At 29.6% G+C, this 19,632-nt stretch overlaps 1 protein-coding gene across 7 annotated transcripts in view; it reads left to right on the top strand.

The window, feature by feature from the left end:
• Positions 1 to 19,632, top strand: part of LOC122506350 (protein turtle-like) — a 325,273-nt gene that overhangs the window by 104,098 nt on the left and 201,543 nt on the right. For all 7 annotated transcript variants that reach the window (XM_043618465.1, XM_043618466.1, XM_043618468.1 and 4 more), the window contains exons 2-3: positions 17,471 to 17,592; positions 19,043 to 19,204. In XM_043618465.1, the coding sequence (XP_043474400.1) occupies positions 19,062 to 19,204 (143 nt within the window). In that variant the 5' untranslated portion in view covers positions 17,471 to 17,592; positions 19,043 to 19,061. The remainder of the gene's footprint in view (positions 1 to 17,470; positions 17,593 to 19,042; positions 19,205 to 19,632) is intronic.

The raw sequence follows: 19,632 nt of genomic DNA, 5'->3' as shown, positions 1-19,632 counted from the left end.
AAGAAGTTATTAAGAAAATTAATTGACTTCAAAAACTTTTATATATAAACTAGTATTCCAGATTTTTTGACAGGACATGAAAATGACATTTTAAATTTAATCACCCATAAATGATTGACTAAGAGTGTATTTTTATGGGACTGGTGCTTTGTTTTTTTTTAGTGACTGATCAGTTTCTGTGTCCGCAGTTTCCTTTTTTGATAGTGTCAAGATTTTCTGGCTAGAGATTTGGAAAAATCTAGAATAATTCTTTTAATAGGATTCGGCAAGTTTTTCTGATCAGTGGTGGACCAGTTTTTCTAGGTGGAATCTTAAATAATTCTTCAAATCAGTGACTAGCCAGTATCTAGAAAGAAATTCTTGTCACGATTATGATCAGATTTTCTGGTCAGTGAGTTGACAAAAGTACTGTTTACAAAGGGGAGTTGTTTTTATCCAGTGAAACTGGCCAGTCACTTATTCAGGACTGGCCAAATTGTCTTGGCAAGTAAAACTCGATCTCGACTCTATAGCTACTGGAAAGAAACAAGTAATACTTGACAAATTTCTACCTGGGAAGGTTCATTAATAAATATAATATTCATAGAATATAAATATTCATTAATGAATATTTATATTCTATTGCAATTCAAAGAGACATAATTTTTCTAAATATTAACAAGCAACAGAGTAATTGCAAATTTAGGGGAAAGGTGACCAAAAGTCACCTAGTCGCCTAGTTGAGAAATTTTCACCCAGTTGTATTTTTATGTAATTTGGTATTTAGCAGTTTTTAGGGTCGTTAATTACGAAATTGAAGTCAGATTTTGAAAATTAAAAATGGCTGATCCAATATGATTGACAAATTTCCAAAACTATTTATATTTTTATAAAACATGATATCTTGAGGTTTTTAGGTTCGCTGAATACAAATCTTAAATCAGATTTTCCAAATTCAAAATGGTGTATCCTATATGGCGCACAGTGGCGAAAAATGTTCTTTCTCGTTTCAAATCACTACAGGTCACCACAATTTTTGACCGACATGATTTTTCTTTTTTTCTAAATCTTCGTAAATAAATTCTCTATGAAGGAGTTTACACCGTAAGCCTTAAATATAAGCCTCCGCGCGCATAAACGGATATACCTCCAGGAGCATATATTTGCGCCTGCGCGAACACGTTGTCAAGGCAAACTCTTTCACAACACAGCTGCAGGCAAACACTTTGCGCAGACGCAAGTATATCCTCATGGAGGCATATCCGTTTATGCTCGCGGAGGCTTATATTTAAGGCTTACGGTGTAAACTCCTTCTATGTATCTCTCGAGTCAGATGTTTGAATTTTTTCAGGTGTACAACATCTACTTATAATGATGAAAAATAAGAAATTATTTATTTACTAAATTTCCAGGCAAAAATTTCCGTAAACAAACGTAGTTGACGCACAGTGGGACAGGAAAGCCGTTTTAGTGCTAAAAAAAACAAAAAGTCAAATTTTACCGTAAAATTCTGTAATTTAATATATTTTTACACTATATGTTGACAAACACTTAGGCTGAATTTGAAAGTCTAAAAGTTTTATCCAGTCATTACAAGAATGTAATATTTTGTACGTTGACAGAACGAGTTATGTATAGAAGCAATTTCAGTGTAACATGAAAGTGATTCTATATTTTTGTGGAATTGATATGAATGTTTCTAAAGTATATAATCTTCTTGTGTATATATTTAATTATATTTTAATCATTTTTATTAGTTCTTTATATCATTCTTTTTATTTTTAATACGTGTTTAAGCAATTTGATGTTGGCTTTACGTTTAGCCAAAACAAAACACAAAATATTTTGTGCTGTCACTAGTCTTTTGTTTTGTATGTAATTTGTAAAAAAAATATTTAAAAAAATTCGTAACTAATATATTTATTTCGAAGTATTGAAAAAAGTAAATTAATTATATTTAAAAAGTGTTCTATGCGTTTAGAGTGTTATATTTATATTTTTGAACCATGAAATCTTCAACATCAGGTACATATCCTTTTCCTTTATGTCCTAAAAGTAATGTTTATATGATTGTTCCATATATTCATTTATTTAGATTATTTAATATTTATTTCAGAAATAAATTCAAATACTTTGTCTTTCACGAGACGTGAACTCGTAGATATAATATATGAATTCATGGTGAAGGAAATTAAAAGGTTAACTAATTGTGACGAAATCATGTTTGTTAATATAAAACAAAAATTATTGAACTTTAAATCAGAATATAAGTCTCGATGGGAAAAGGCATGCAGAATTGAAGAAACATTTTTAAAAAATAATAAAAGCTGTCTGATACGTCACTATCTTTTCCTTCCTATTCGAAAAATGTCATCGAAAAAAACGTGGACGACCGCAAGTTTCATTCGAAGATTGTTTTGAACAGGCAAAAAGATTGAAAACTAAGGAATTGCGTGACACTACTTCCTTGCCTTTATTACTTCATGCGACTAGTATGAAGTTAAAGCTGAAGGACAAGTTTAAAACTTCAAACGTTATGAAAGATATAACATCGTTAAGTCCGAACCGTGTCAGTGAGTATCAAAAAGCATATAAATAATTTTCAGAACAAAAGCAAAAGCTTTTATCTGGTGAAGGTGCTTTATCTGTTTTGGTTTGGTAACTGAAATTGGTGCCTCAGTCAAATTGCAGTCTCTATTAGATCACACCGAGCCTGTATTAGAACATCTTCAACTTAAGAATAACGATTCGCTTACACTTATATCAAAATGGGGTTTTGATGGATTCTCAGGACATGGTTCGTATAAACAAGCGTATTCATCACTTGTTTAGTTCCAATCCGTCTAACTTTTGGCAAAATTGTAATATGGCAAAACTCAAGTCCTGCATCAACCAGATACTGCAGGCATATTAAAATAGAATTCAAGAAGGTGACTACCAATTTCATTATTGAGGAGAAAAAGAAAATAAGAAGGAAATAAGAGTAAATAAGAAACATTCAAAATAGCAATGTTCAGGTTCAATAGAAGCAAATAGGAATAAAACACGAACTAATTTTTTTAATGGTAGACGGAAAAGTTTGCAATGCCGTTACCGAAAAAACATCAACAATGAGATGTTTTATATGTGGTGCAATATATCAACACATTTTAATAAGATTGATGAAATGATTGCGAGAGACATACAAATTGAAACTTTGAATTTCGGTCTTTCAGTTTTACATGGATGGATTCGTTCTTTCGAATGTCTTTTGTATTTAGATTATAAAATGCCGATTAAAAAATGGCAAGCTCGTGGAAAAGAAGATCAAGCAATAGTAGCTCAGAGAAAAGCTCAAATACAGAAGGAATTCAAAGAACGATGTTTACTAATTGTTGACAAGTCTAAGACAGGGTTTTGAAACTCTAACGATAGAAACACTGCAAGGGGCAGTTTGACGATAAAGAGATTAACTGTATAAGGTTTAAAATTAGTAATTTTTATTTATTCAGTAAACATGTGTAGAGTTTGACCCGTGGTGAATTTAATTTTGTACAATTTAGAAATTTAATTGTAGAGTTTTAACAGTGCATAATTTAACATTGCACAGTTTACCGTGTAGAGTTTTAATAGTGTACAATTTAAATGTATAGTATTTGAACCCATTTGAGCCCCATTTTAAAAATGTTTAAACAATGTATTGTTGTGATTTTTTCATAAACTGCACTTAGGGCTAGAAATTTTTAGATTTTTCTAAATACAATCAATTAAAAAATTAAAACTATAAATTGTTTAAACAATGGTTAAACAATAAATTTTTAGTATTTCTATTATACTTGAGTGTTAAAGTTATAAAAAATTGCACATTTGAAAAAAACTAAGAAATTCTAGTTTTACGTACTGTAAATTAAAAAATTAACAAAATAAATTGTTTCAAAAATGTTTAAATAATTAATTTTGTCTTTTATACTTGAATGTCTTAGTTACAAAAAATGCACAATACAGGAAAAACTATTTATTTCTAGCCCTAAGTACAGTTTATAGCAAAAATAGTAACAATTACTTGTTGAAACTATAATAGTTTAATAGGTAACGATATTTTTAAAGTTACTTCTACATTTTTTAACAAAATTTTCAAAAAAGTCTTATTTTCCAAAATTTTAGATTTTTAAAAGTTATTAAACTTTTAAAAATCTAAAATCTCCGGTCAATATTGACGAACAATGATGAATTAGGACTCAAAAGGTGCGTCTAAAAAACTCTACAAAATTATGAAAAAACATTTATATCTCCTTAATATTTTACTGCAGTGTAGAAAAATAGTTCATTTACTTGTTTCAATTTAGTAAAAACTTTCATTTTAAAAATTTACTTTTTGGATGTTGGACAGTTTTTTTTATGTGAGATGGAAGAAAAATAGGACTATAATTTTGAACGTGGTTATAAAAATGTCATGCATTTTCATCAATTGTAAATTTGTTTTCGAAAATAGTTCTTATGACGTTTTTTCAACGCAAGAAACCAATGAATTAATTTATAAAATTTAATTTACATTAACGGCAATATTTTCTAAACTGAAAATTTCTAACACTTTTGTTTAATACACGGAGAGAGAATATATATTAAATTTTGTAAAAGTATTTTACAAATTGGGGAAAAAGTGAGACACAGCCAAATTTTGATATAAAAAATACTAAATTTTAAAAAAACTTATGTGAAAGTTAGTAGAGAGAGAGAGAGAGAGAGAGAGAGAGAGAGAGAGAGAGAGAGAGAGAGAGAGAGAGAGAGAGAGAGAGAGAGAGAGAGAGAGAGAGAGAGAGTAATATATCGGCATTGGTTCTAAAACGGAGAGAACCTGCCTCAATTTTTCACCCCTATGGAAGCACGTTTTAAAAAAATAATGAAAGGCACAAAAATGTGGAAGGGTGATATTCAGTGTTAACTCAACTGGGGTGGTTTTCCCCTCCGCTCACCCGATTGCTGATAACGAATAATACTATTTGGGACGAAAGCCTGACACGAACCAATTAGTTCAACTTGACTATTGGGATTTACTTTACGACGCTATCATGTTGGCCACTGAAAACATTTCGCTGTGTTTCCTCCAATAAAATGTTTCACGCATTATTCAAATTAAACATGTTTTCCTTGTTTACGCCGTTACACAATATTTTTATTAATATTTTCTACTTTGTATTCAATTACCCCCTAAGAATTTTAATGGTATGTTTTCTGAATTTGGATTGAAATTTTTAAAAAAAAAAAGATTATTTTTCAAAATTTCTAGATTTCTAGAAATAATACTTTTAGAAAGTATAAATTGATTTTACGAAAATTCTGAATTTTTCTCTTAACACCTTAAGCGCCAGGTGTGACATGGCGCTTGGCGCGCCTCCACATTATGCTGTATATCTCATTCATTTTTCACCGGATCAACTTAAAAATTTACAGACACATGTACCTGTAAATCTGACTATCCTAGAGTCCTAGAAAACTATTTCGATAAATTATAAAATTTATTCCATATTTATTCCATCCCTTTTGAATATTTTAAAATTATATTTACCATACTCATATCGCAACAATAATAATTTATTATAAATAAATCGGATAAATCCTTTCTTTGAAAAAAGCAACAAATATTTTCTCCTTCATGACTGTAGAAAAGACCGTTTTTGCAGGCTTTTTATCGACTAGAAATTTACAAACTTATTTTAAAATTATTTAACATTATTATAAAAAAACATGTTTGTTTCATCAATTAAAAATTCAAGAGACAAAACGTCAATTTTATGAAACTATCTCAGAATTATTAAAACCGCAAATAATTATCTTTTGATCATTATTTCTTTTAAAGAACTTATAATTAAATTATAAGGCAATAAATTACTCATAAAGGGGAATATTCTTTGATGGTAGAAAATGTGCTATTTAATGTATTAAATGGTAATTAACGTTCACTAATTATAGGGTGAAATATCACTTTGCCAAAGCTTTGAATATTTTTTATTTTATAACACTTATCTCTAGGTTTTTTTTTTGCCTGTATCTGTAACATAAATTATTTTTATAAATAAAATTTTATTTAATATTTGAATCTGAATTTTTTTTTAATAACTCGAAAAATTCTTTCAACTTTGTTATTATCTCGAATTAAAATTATGGTCATTTCGGCAAAATAATTTATGAAAAAAATGTAAACGTTTTCGGGATTTATTTGCAGAAAATCATTTGCAACCGGAGGATTCGCAATTGGTTGTAAAATGTTCGTAAAACGTTGGAAACAAGACGTTTGTAATTAATAGCTTTTGCAGTGCACACGTATCAGTAATTACACTGTGTGTGAATCAATACCAGAAGAACGCTTGGACCGCATAGATGCTGCACTACCCCTTTGAATCAAGCAACCTATGATTTGCTAAATGACAAACATTTCTCTCGCTCATCTGCCAAAGAATTGATCGCCGACGATCCTGTGTAATCTATATATAAGACCTGAAACTCTATATTTATTTTCTAAAATCAACATCGAAAATAGTGAACACTTCTATCGTATTGGTTCTGCTATTTTGAATTTAGAACTACATTGGATATCAGACTCGTATTTGGGGATTTGAAAAATTGTTATGGTATGAAAGGGATGCAGCGAAATTACTCTATATTTCATGGAATCATTTAACTTTGATATATGAGTGAATGTTTATTAGCAAATATACAATTTTTAATAATCTTTTCTATATTTTCTTCCATTTTTTTACTGGAATTAGAAATTAAATTTTTCGCTTTTTGAACTTATTTTTAAGTAATAAAGCTCTCTAACAGATTTCCTCATTATTGTAAATTCCTAATGCACATCTACTTTCTCTTAAAAGTATTTTCCTGGTTCAATTTCCCGAATTATTTATTCTGAAGGTTTATTTTTCCAAAGGATATAGGTATTATTTCCGAATGTAATTAATTTATTCTATTGCGACATTTTATTTGCAATTGTTCTTCATTCCACAAAATTTCTATCTGTGTGTCCAAAGTTTAACGGGCACTTTACTCTTCAAAATTTTAAATATTTCTAATTGCCAAAATATGAGTAACTGTTAGAGTCAAATTTAAAAATTGTAGATAAGTTACAGATTTAATTTTATTTAGTATATAATTAGGAAAATAATGTGTATGCTATGAGTGTGCTCTATAAAGTTTAATACGAAATGTGTACGTAAGGTTTGGGTTTTGAAAATTAAGCATCGCATCTATGTTGCTTGGTCAGTCCCTCTGGCTCGTTGCTAATAACCGAGGAACATGAAGACGGGTTATGACAGGGGCTGTCGTGGCCTTTACAGGGGCGCAATTGCATAGGCGACATGTTTCATCGTTCAAACACCGCATCCTCAACCTTCTATTAGCCACCCTACCATCGGTTGCTTACTGAGCTTCCGACCTTTCTCTTGTCCCCTCAACCCATCTCTATTACACCTTCTCGCTTTCTCACAGACTAACAATAATTTAACCCACACACCTGGCACTACAGCGATAGTTATACTGACAAACAAACGTCCTCTCACTTTACCAATTTTTCAAAATCTTGACTCATAAAGCTTCAATTTCTAATTTGTTAATAATTTTGTAAAAGGCGTTAAGGCGTTTTTAAATAATTCATAATTATTATGAAAAAATGTCAAGTTCTGACGTTTCGATACATTAAGTCCTCTTCAGGACAATTGATTTTAGATCAATTTCGTATAAGGTATAAAGATTGCTAGAAGTCCTGAAACTATCCTGGTGATGGATGATGGTAATGGAACTGTAATCACTAGAAACACGTTCGATTTAAAAATGTCAAGATATGCTGTGATTTGTGACCAGGTAAAACTCCCAATACAAAAGTATTTATTTTGGCCTACGTGAATTACTAAAATTTAATTAAACGTAACAGTATATGCGACAAGTAATTCAATGCACACTGAACGGTATCGTATTTTAAATTCAGTGACCCGTGGACCTTAGGACCCTATTTGTTTGAAATTTACATTAAATTTCCTCGAACTGGGTTGTTTTATCCAGTATGGAGAAGACCAGGAAACTGTCTTAAGAAACAGTTTTAAGAAAGCCTGAAGAAATCAGAAAGATGATGTCTTAGATGTCTTAGACCAAAAAACAAATTTGGCATGAAGTTAGCTATTGTAGTCACCGACCTGGAAGAGACGGAATTTCTGAAAAAGTCTTGGTAAAAAGTATTAGGTGTTTTGACCACCGATAGATAGGCAGTGATTTTAAGGGTTCGAGAAGATCGACTGCTTGCTTCAAGTGTGGAGAAATCGATCATAAGTTCTCAAAGTGTAAGAAGAGCCCAATCTGCTTTCTATGCAAAGAGAAGTTAGGCGGAAAAGTGAATACAAGTCACGTCGCCGTAAGTGAAGTATGTGGAGTCTTCTTGCCTTTGAGAAAGCCAAGAAGACTTTCGTATGGACTGAAAGAATAAGTTGTAACTATGAATTATTGTTTTTACATATATTAAAAGAAAATCCGAACAATTCAAATATCTCTATATCCATTTACAATTATTGTTCCTCAAGGTTGTGTCCTAGGCATAAATACATAAAGCAAATTTTTTAAATTGTTTCGCTAATTTGAAAAAACATTAATAAACTGAATTTCTCCAACAAACAAGATAAACGATAATGTTCATTTTCGTGTCAATGAAGTGAAAACATATTTACATATATACACTTCTGCACACGTACTGTTAGACATAATGTAGATTCGTAATTATTGATATAAATCAAAACGTTTATGAAGACCATCAAAGCAGAATGATTCGTCATTTGTCAGAGCTATTCAATAACGATTGATTGACCAACACTATACAACTCTTATTCTGCAGTTCTCTCTATTTCGCTCATTTCTCTTCAATGTCGATAGTCGACTATATCTACACACCTGTCTATGCCTGAATGACCCCAAGCTATCGATCGTTACTTTGAATTGGAGAATTGAACTGGCTGAGTGTTAGAAGCAGTTCCGCTCTGTACCTGCTACATCTTGAAAAGTTCCCTTTGTTCAACAATTTCCAAATGAGATCATTTGTTCTGAACTCGCATTTTATCTGCCAACAAAACAAATGTCCTATTAAATTCTAAGTAGAAATTATTCTTTCACTGTTATTACTATTCCTTATATTAAATTATTTCTACAATAACAAGTATTTCATATTCCACTCAGAATGGTAATAAAAAATTGCTAGTTTCCATTGAATGGGTCGTGGAAATCTTTAACAATAAGGAAGGATTTGAACAAGTGTCTTCAATGTTTATTTTATTGTTGGTTCAATTAAATATCTTCGAGCAAGATTTAAATTAATACAATTACCATCCCACTTAAGCACGTGGTCCTCTAATCGATGCTATTCACGCGTCGCTTAAGTACAGACACTACAATGGTGACATTCACAAGGGAAGGCGTTTACGTGAAATGTATAATACCCTAATTCATACATATTCATGACCAATAGTGAGTCTTAAAAGAGGTAAATCACTATCATTATTTGTCCTTTTGATTATCATAATTTATTTTGTTCGTGACTAATCGATTTCCTCGCCTGAGGATGTTTAACAATTTTGACTATAGTTTTATCGAAAATTAGTTAATTACCCGTTTATTATTATGCAAACATATACTTTTAAAGATTTTTTCTCTAGGTACTTCACTTTCTTAAAGGGAGTTTTTTTCGAACCATGTGCAAACAATAATAAGGACGATGAAATTGAATCTTATCTACTTGTGTCACTGACAAGTACTCAGAAGTGCGAACGGATTAGAAGCTGACCTCAAGGTGCTACCATTGATTAATAATTAAAATCAATCAATCCCTTACACCTCGAAACACTTGTAGCCAAGTCCGATAGTCACGCTCCCTATTTAATGGACAACCACAGTCAGAACCCGAACATGTCCTGCCCCATTGTCGACAAGAGGCAAATTAACCGGTTTCTTGTTTTGGCTACTTTGTTTTAATAGGAATTGCAATTTTTTGCTATCTGCTCTCTGAACTTTGTTAAACTGGCTCTAATTATACAGTCAGATTAAAGAAAAATTAAAAAATATTTCGTTACCTGATAATTTTGTATTACTTTCACTTGATTTGAGTTCACTTTTTACGAATATTTCATGCGAATTAGTTCTCCAATACTTAGATTGGAGAATCACAAATATACAACATTCGTCTAAAATTCATCTTGTTGATCTAACTAATTATGTTAAGTTTCTTTTTGATAATATCATCTTTGGTAAAACCACAATTGAGGCTCTGGATTTTAAAAGGGCACGTTTACCATTTAAAACCAATGCTGCAAGCGCCCTTTTAAGATCCGGAGCCTCAATTGTCAAAGAACTTAAAAAATTATAATTTGTTGTCAATTCCAACGGTTAATAAGTCTTTGACTTCGGTTGTTAAATTGGGAAAGGATACAACTAACAAATGGAACCAAAGTGGTATGGTTTACAAATTTAATTGTAATAATTGCTCTGCCACTTTCATCGGCGAATCAAAACGTTGTTTGGAAAAAAAGAATCAAGAACAAAAAACAAGAAAATTTAATCTGTTGTTAATGAACACGAAACAACACTTAATCACTCTTTCAATTTCGATGGAGTTAAAATTTTAGATTTAGAGTCAAATTATAAAAAACGATTCATTTCTGAAATGTTGCATATAAATATTAACGGTTATAGGTATGATCAATAAGAAAGATGATTTTAATTTAATTTTTTATTTTAGTCCCTTTTAATGCAATTAATGTTGAAAATTGAATCTTACTTTAAGAGGATAACGATTAGAACTGGTAGGCGTTATTTTGAGTGCAGACGTGAAATCGATACAGGGTACCACCGGTAAGTCTTCTCAAAGATTGATTTTTTAGACTGGTTGTTTGTTTTCGAAAATGCGTACACTGGTAAAAAATTAGACTTCTCTGAATTGAACTGAACTAAACTGTTTTAGATTTGTCGAATATCTGATCCATCTTAAATGGACCTCGGATTCGGATTCAGCGACCCAAAAAACATAAGGTACACCTATTGAGACCTACAGATCAAAACCAAAAATTTTTTTTGTGTGGCTGTGTAATTTTTCTTCTCTCAGTGACAGATGGAAGGTGTAAAAGAGAGAAAAATAGTAGGGGTTTTTACTTTTAAGGAAATCCTTAGTATGAATTTCATCTAAAAAGTGAAAGTTTTTCATGTGAAAAATTTTGTTTAACGTGCAATTTGTAATATTCTTTAATTTTTTCATGTAAACGACATTTTTTTGTAGTACGCAGTGAATTCAATTACATGTTATTTCCTGTAAAAATTGAAATTTGTTTCAGGTGCAAGTTGTGATACGCAGTGCATTTAATAATATTTTGTTGTTTTTTTGTGATTTATTGAAAGTGTAATTTGTTATACCCAGTGAATTCTTAAAGTATATATATATATATTGGTTAGCTTTTGAAAAATATTTGTGTTTCATGTGTAAGATTTGTAATTTATTTATATTATATTCCTGTAAATTTCCGTCTAAAATGCAATGATTTTTTATTGTTTTTTAAATTATTTTATAGCTAAGCCCTTCCACATACCTTCTATTGTTATAAATATCGTGTAAAAAATAGCAGGGCTATAAGATAGGACTATTTTGAGAATTCAATTTTTAAATGGCTGCCACAAAATGGCGATCAAAGTTAATTTTTTTAAACAATATTATAAACAAATGAAGAAAATTTTCAAAAAAAGTTCATTTTTCTTGAAACTTGTTACTCGAGGGTTACTGATCTTACTTTAACATTTACATTTTTTTGAACTGAGGTTATATTCGTAATCAGCGACCCCAAAAACCCCCGACTAACGAGTTTCAAGTAAATCCGACGAATTTTGAAAAATATCGTCCACCATGTTGGACCGCCATTTTGAATTTTAAAAATTTGACATCGGATTCGTAATTAGCAACCTCAAATACAATAGTATACTCGTTTGCGCAAATTTTAGTTTTCTAAAAAGTTGTTGGCATTTTGACCCCACTTATGAGATTTTGGTGTTGACTGCGAAGGGGTTAAGAAATATGAATTTGGTTCAAAGAATATGTAATTTGACTCGATTAGTTGTAAAATCTTTATTGATGTAGAAATAATTACAGGAAAATGAAAAGGTAAAATAGTTTTAATTCCTTGTATTGATTTATCTCCATCACAAGATACATTTCCTTTTAAAATTGTAAGAAGACAATTTGCAATCAGACTTGCTCATGCAATAAATATATTGGTTGTTTTAGAGTCAAATCTAAAAAAAATTTAAAAATCCATGTCTTACATAATGCTGTATATTCAAAAACTTAAAATATCCACAAAAATTATACATTAAAAATATGGTTTTTCATGACATACCGTAAGTGAGGCTAAATTCGCTCATGTAGGGTAAATTCGCTCAACCGATGTCTATTTTTTAAAATTCGATTAACATACTTTTTAGACAGAAATATTTAAGATTTACAATTGTTTTGGTTAATATAAATGGTAAACTTTAATTTAAAATTTATTTGCAGCAAATTCATTGGTAACTTTCAGTAGAAATTATATTTAAAACACAAGTAAATAATTTTCATATTGAACAAGTAGTATGAAAAAGTAGGAAATAAAGCTTTACTTCAAAATTTTTAAGTTGAATACTTCTGAACATTACATTTCCTGTATCTCCAACATGATTTTTATAAAGCACAAAAATTAAAGCAATAAACAGATTCTTCAAAAAATCAATTTAAAAAAAATTCAAATTTGTTGTGTAAATTCGCTCAGGAAATAAGTCTACAAAAAAGATGTTTGGGCCTGGATATTTTAAGTATGTTAATTACTTTAATTTATAATTCGATTTTTTTAAATAATAGTACTCTTATAACTGAAAATTAAACGATTTAAAACGGTTTAAGCACTAAACTGTCAAACTTAACCTTGTTTTTTATGGTTATGAGTACGTTTGATTGAATGATTGAATCTAATTACTTATTGATAAAACAATATTAAATATTTATTCCAATAACTTTGTATATTGTTCTTAATTTTTTTCTTTATTGATTCTAAAAAATATTTAGTTTCATTTTTGTAGATTATAATATATTTTGCCAGAATAATAATGGTGAGCGAATTTACCCATCATTTAAAGGTAAAGTCGCTCACAAAAAAACGGCTTCGTTTCCCGAAGTTATTTAAAAAAGAATTGAAAAATTGAGCGAATTTAGCCTCACTTACGGTACTTTAAGAATATGTTTATGTCATAATATTATTATTATTATTATAAAATCAGTAGATATAGAAATTGGGTAAAGAAAGAAATTTACTACATCCCGTGTGGAAATTGCCATGGTTTGCCAATATTGATTATTGGGTCTATAATGGTCCTAGCTTGGAATGTACCTTAACCTGGCCCTAGCTTGGTAATAGCTAGAGCTTCTTGTTAGATTATAAGTTATAAATATATTTAAAAATATGTATCAGTAATTGTTTATGTGTAATTTGAAGTAATATTTAAACATCTCATAGCAAGATTGAGACAATATTGAACTGAAATGTTTAGTTTTAACTTTTCATTTGTAAAATTTGACAGATTATCAGTAGAATTCTACTAATTGCTATTATCAGAATTGAGTTACTGATAATTAGTAGAAAGTTACTGATAACAGCATATTCTTAGTTCCGAAGCTTATGAAAGTTAAAATAAATCTTTAAATGTCTTCAGTTTTTCAATGTTGGGCGCATAAGTTGACTAAACATTGCATGAATGTTTAGAATTTTCTTTAATTTTTTAAGTTTTTCAAAACTTTTTTTTTCATTTAAATTAAAAAAAATTTTTACTTCATGCAATGTTCAGTTAACTTTTGCGCCCAACATTGAAAAACTGCTGATATTAAAGATTTATTTAAAGTTTTATGAGCTTTGATTTAAGCTTCAGTTAATTAACTCAATTAAAATTTGCATTACAATATATTTTTCAAGTTAAATTTTTAAAACCGTTCACGGATTTGTTAACTTCTGTTAAAATCATATTTTGTTGAATGAAACTGAAGTTTCCAACGTTTACGTCGACGAAATGAGATAAAAACTTCAATTTTTAAATAACAATTGACTTTCCCTCCCCGATTGGATTAAAAATCTATGCAGGATGTAATTAAAAGAACAATTAAGTTCTTTTTATCAGAAATTATTTGCATCTTGATCTTTAAAAAAATTCTTTTCTCATTTTGCGTCAACGAAAATGTTACTGACTTCAGTTTTATTATTTTGAGGCATTTATAATGGAATAGTTCATATGACTTATGATGACAAGAATAACCTGAAGTATCATGCAACGCATCGTACCGAGCGAGCGTGGTTAAGTGGTTATGTTATCGGTTTACGAATATTAGGGTCGTGCGTTCAACTCCCAACGTGTGGGGATTTTTTCTCTGTTAGTATATAGGAATTAAGTATTATAAATTACATGATAACAAAAGTAGGTAAAAAAAAGTTGAAATAATGAATCTCAATAATAATAAATAAGAATAAATAATTTTTTTAAATAGTTAATTAAACTGTTCCTTTTATTCGGCCTAACTAGATTCTCTATAGGTAGAACCAGGGTAGAAGAGCGTGACATTTCAATCTAGAGCCTACAAGGATAAACAAGCTAGGACCAAGTTAATAAAGGGGAAATCTAGGTAGAACCTTATTGGTTCTACACACGGGATGACATTAAATTTAAAAGTTTTATTATACATTAAACAAAAAAATTAGACGCGCTGTAGCGCGCAATTTTGCTAGATATTTATTGATTTATTTAACAACAATGAAGACGAATATTCTTTTTTCTAACTTATTTGATAGACATTTCGTGTCCTAAATTTAAATTTCACTTAAAATTGACATTCGGAGATATAGTTAAACATAGTTGATAAGTTTATACTTACTATTTTTCCTCTTGGACAACAATCTAAAGAAGCCCAAGAAGCCAGAAATAAAGATTATAAAAACTATAGATTACATCATTCTAGAAAATGGTTCAGATCTGCAACTGACGAAGATGTTTTCAATAAATTATTGTGTACATCAGATCCTTTTATATCTTTTATTCGAATCCAACCTTCTCAAAAAGACAGATACTTTATGAAGCTTGATTGATAAATAATTAGTTCAAATAAATTATTAGCTGACGCATTGTATAAATGTGTTGGCCAAAAGAAAATTCTGCGAATAGACAAGGGAGGTTCGCCTGCCGAAAAAACGTAAATCTGAATTTAAGAATACCATCTTGGCTCCTATTTAAGAATATTGTATACTTAAATTAAGTATATACTATTTTTAAAATAAGAATATATTGTTATTTAAGATAGTATTTTTACATTCATTCATATAATATATTAAAATTTTTTTAACGTGGTCTTCTTTTGAATAAAATATACTTCATTAGATGTTCATTTAATTTATTTAAACAACATGTTTCGACATAATCATGTCCTCATCAGGTTATTAATTAAGAAACAATGAGAAATGCTTTACAAATGCTTTCTAAATTAATAACCTGATGAGGACATGAATATGTCAAAACATGTTGTGTAAATAAATTAAATGAACATCTAATGAAGTATATTTTATTCAAAAGAAGACTACGTTAAAAAAATTTTAATATATTATATGAATGAATGTAAAAATATTATCGTAAATAAGAATATATTCTTATTTTAAAAATAGTAAAATCTGTACTTAAAATTTTTTTCTCAAATTTCCAATTGTTATTGAAAGTTTAGTTATTAAGCTTGAAAATTCTTGACGGAAATATTTTTTATCCCATGAAAGGACTAAGTTATAAGAGTTTTACGAAAGCACTGCAAGTGGCTTTTTTGCACCACCTGGTGGGGTGAAAAAGCCACCCTACGATTTTAGCAAAACATGTTATCAATTTAGGTATTTTTATAGTTTTCCTTTATTTATATGACAAATAGTCTTATTTGAAAAATATTTTAATAAATATGAAAGAGTTTTTAGCAAGCAAAATTGAAAATTATATTAAGTTTACCTGTTTTCGATTTGCACTGCCAATTTTTCTAACCTTTTTTAGAAGTTCTTTTTAAGTTTCACCACAGATAACATATTTCGTTGCAACCGTTTATTCATTGTTTATTTTTTAAATGCACTTTGAACTACTTTTTCGTCGTGTTTAATTTATTTTATTAAATAAACACGAGAAATTTTGTAAAATAAGAATTAAGGTTAGTTTAAATAGAAAACAAGTGAATTTCACAAAATATTCAATGGATTTTTTGCCCTGGCTTTTTTACACCCAAGACCAGTTATTAGAAAAGCAAAAATAAATTGTTAATTCAGTTCAATTTCCAAAAATTAACATTGTATACGTTTTCGGTATACTTTTCTCCTTATGTACAAACATTTACTTTTATTATTCGTTCACTTAATCAGATTGTAATATGTTTGAAAAGTTCACCAAAATGTTTTCAAAAAAGCAACAAAAAATTAAAATTACAATAAAAACAATATTAATCTAGGTACATCAAACTAGATTCAAAAGTTGCGTATTACCTAATAGTATTTATATTCTAAACAGCTGATAAATCGGCTTAATAGTTTTTAAATAAAACTCAAATGGCTTTTTTACACCATGGACTTTTTCACCCCACTCTACCCTATCAATATATTAAATCGAAAAAAAGATATTTTCAAAAAAATCAAAATTTTGAAACTCCATAACTCAAAAAATATTTTATCAAATTAAAAAAAAATTAATATTTACACTTCTACTAATAATAGTAACATTTTAGCAAAGTTTAGAGAAAATTCATTTTTTTACCTGCACAGTTGAGGAATTTTGCCACATATGTTCGTAATATGTGGTTACGTTTTATTTTTTTACTCCGAATCCCTTTGAGATCCCAAGATCAAACTTACAGGACATGTAAAGCACATTTGCCCTAACATTTAGTAAAATTTTGAAAAAAATCAAAGATGATGTTTTTTCAAAAAAGGATTTTTAATTTTTCAAAATTTCAAAAAAAAAATTTTTTGAATTTTTTTTTATATTAATTTTAACTTAAAATATACTTAAATCCAAAGAAATCCTTTTTTTAAAATCCAAAATCGGTTAATTAGAACCAAAGTTATAGCACTTGAAAAAAAGACAAAAATTTTGAAAATGCCATATTTTTGGTAATTTTTAAAATTTTGAAAAAATATTTGGTGGTTGTTTATTACTTTAAAAGTAATAAATTTACAAAAGTACAGCCAAATCCCAACAAGTCATGAAAATAAGTGTTTTGAACTGACGTGGAATCCACCAAGTATAGCTTAATAGAAACTTTTTCGAATTTAACTTTGTTTTGGGTATTTGAAACCACTGGGGGTCAGTAGTAAGAGAAAGCAGCAGTTTTACTAACTACTGTTAGAAACTCAACCCATTTCTATTAAGGCAACACTTCTTAAACACAAAAATTTTCTTTATGTTTCAGGCAATGCTAACGATACTTTGCGGTGGTTAATTCGGCTTTTCTGGCAGAAGTGGCGACGCGAGCAAAAATCGTTGCCGCAGGCAGACGAGCCGGACAGCGGTAGTGGCAGCGGAGCGGCAAGGGTGAGTTGAATTTGATGTTTTTTTAGATTTCACGTTCTGTTACAGCTTCCTTGAGGGCCGTTTAGATTCTCTGTAAAGAGAGAATCCCTACGGGTACTTCAAAATCCGTTTGATGCTTGCTTGTTTAGTGCCACTTTGAAAACTAGTAAAAAATTTTAACATGAGACATTCTATTTTTTATTTAAATTTCACTTCATGTGAATTGTCAATTTAAGAGGAGAATGTTTTACAAAATTAATTAAAATTTAATTTTTTATTCCTTGGAGTTGTTTCTTTGAATAAATATGATTTTTAAATTGACATTCTTGGAAGTAACTTCTATTTTTATCTTATCTCTAATTTATTTTATCATACAAAATTTTATCACGACATTAAAAGTAACAATGAAGCTAACTACATTTATTCAACTTCTGAATCGCAATTTCGTGATCACAAATCTTGAACTGATGGCAACTTTTGTTGAATTATAACTCCTAAAGTTTCTGCTTTTAATTCATTACTCTGAAACTCATTACTTTTAAATTTTGAAATCTCTAAAGTATTCGTCAGTAGAATTAGTTTTCTATTGACCAATGATGTTTGCTGCAAAAAGCAAATTGCAATTTCTGGCTTAAACTTGCCACTCTTAAATTATTGGATGGTCAATGGCAAATAAGTATTCCTACTCTAGCTTCGAGGTATTTGGGTGAAAAAAAACTTTTGCCTCACCACAATGTACAGCTTGTTTTTGAAACTCCAATAAAAGTTTTATGTTTACCGTACTTTTCATTCAATGAAAATGATATTTCTGACTTGAAAACTTCCACCTTTCCCTCGGGAATGAAACTTTACTAGAAACTCATAGGAAAAACTTTAATGGACTAGGTAATGAGATCAAGTGTGAAAACTTTGAATTGTATTTGATATTACTTAAGCTGAGAAGTAAGTGAACAAAGTCTTGTAAGTTGAGTTAAAATCTCTATATTCACCAGCAACCAGAATTGAAACCAATTTCCAGTTTTCTTGGAAAAGTAATTAAGGATAGAGTATTTAAAGACATAATCATAAATTCAGTGAATTAAAAGTGCTTTAGGTTATTTATTTTAACATGAAAACTGTAGGAAACATATATTTCCGAAAATAAAGTTTTAAAATTAAAATAAGTGGAGTGCTTAATCATGTTAATAACTTTCGATTAGTTTTTAAATTGTTTTCAAAAAGTCTCAATTTACAATGCACTGTTTTTGAAAAAGGTGAAAAAATATCTAATTCTTTATCTCGTGATGAAGTTTTATTTTTTTTATGGAGAAAAAAAGAATTGAACATTATTTTTGCAGAGTTTTCGAACGCTACATCTAGTTTTTTTTATACAACTAATGGAGTCGAAGTACATACATGTGCCATGATAAATAGTCGATCGATTAGCCATATTTTGGTGCTAACGCGAAACTGTGTTTTTTTGTATCCATAGGTACTATGGGAGCAGGGGAATGGGGGGCGGAGGAGGGCTACAAGCCACGGACCTCCGGCGAAGGCTCGTGTCCGAACATTCAAGAAGTCGAAAAAATTCACGTCTCCTAGAAGAAAATGCTCCCGACAAAAAAGATTCTGGAGTCTGTCTCTGTAACGAATCGTAAGTTATATTTATTATTATAAAATTGCAAAAATGTTATTCTTTTATTAAAAAACGTTAAACTAGTTTAACGTTGTCATGAACCTGGATGGAATTTACTCGACTGAGAAAGGGACATGACGGAAGTGCCCAAATTTTTCTAGTTGGGAATATACAAGATGAGAAAAGGGAATTTCTCCTGGTCGTTGTAACAGGATGGGATGATATGAAGAATCTTATGTATATACTTTTGGTAGGTCTTGTCGTAGTAGTTGGGTTTTTCAATATACGACATCCGAACAGCAAGAAAAAGTGGATTATAAAAATTCAGAGTAAATACATCATGTAAGTTAATATTCCTGAAGATCAATGTAAATTTGTCTTAAAGAAGAGACACCACCTTGGGCACTAGAAGGGGAACTCACAACAAATTCTCCTTACACGCATCT

Source organism: Leptopilina heterotoma, unplaced genomic scaffold (genome assembly GCF_015476425.1).
Source record: "Leptopilina heterotoma isolate Lh14 unplaced genomic scaffold, ASM1547642v1 Lhet_41, whole genome shotgun sequence".
NCBI classification, from domain to species: Eukaryota; Metazoa; Arthropoda; class Insecta; order Hymenoptera; family Figitidae; genus Leptopilina; species Leptopilina heterotoma.
Note: the sequence above shows the minus strand (reverse complement) of the source record. Positions and strands in the feature narration are given on the sequence as shown.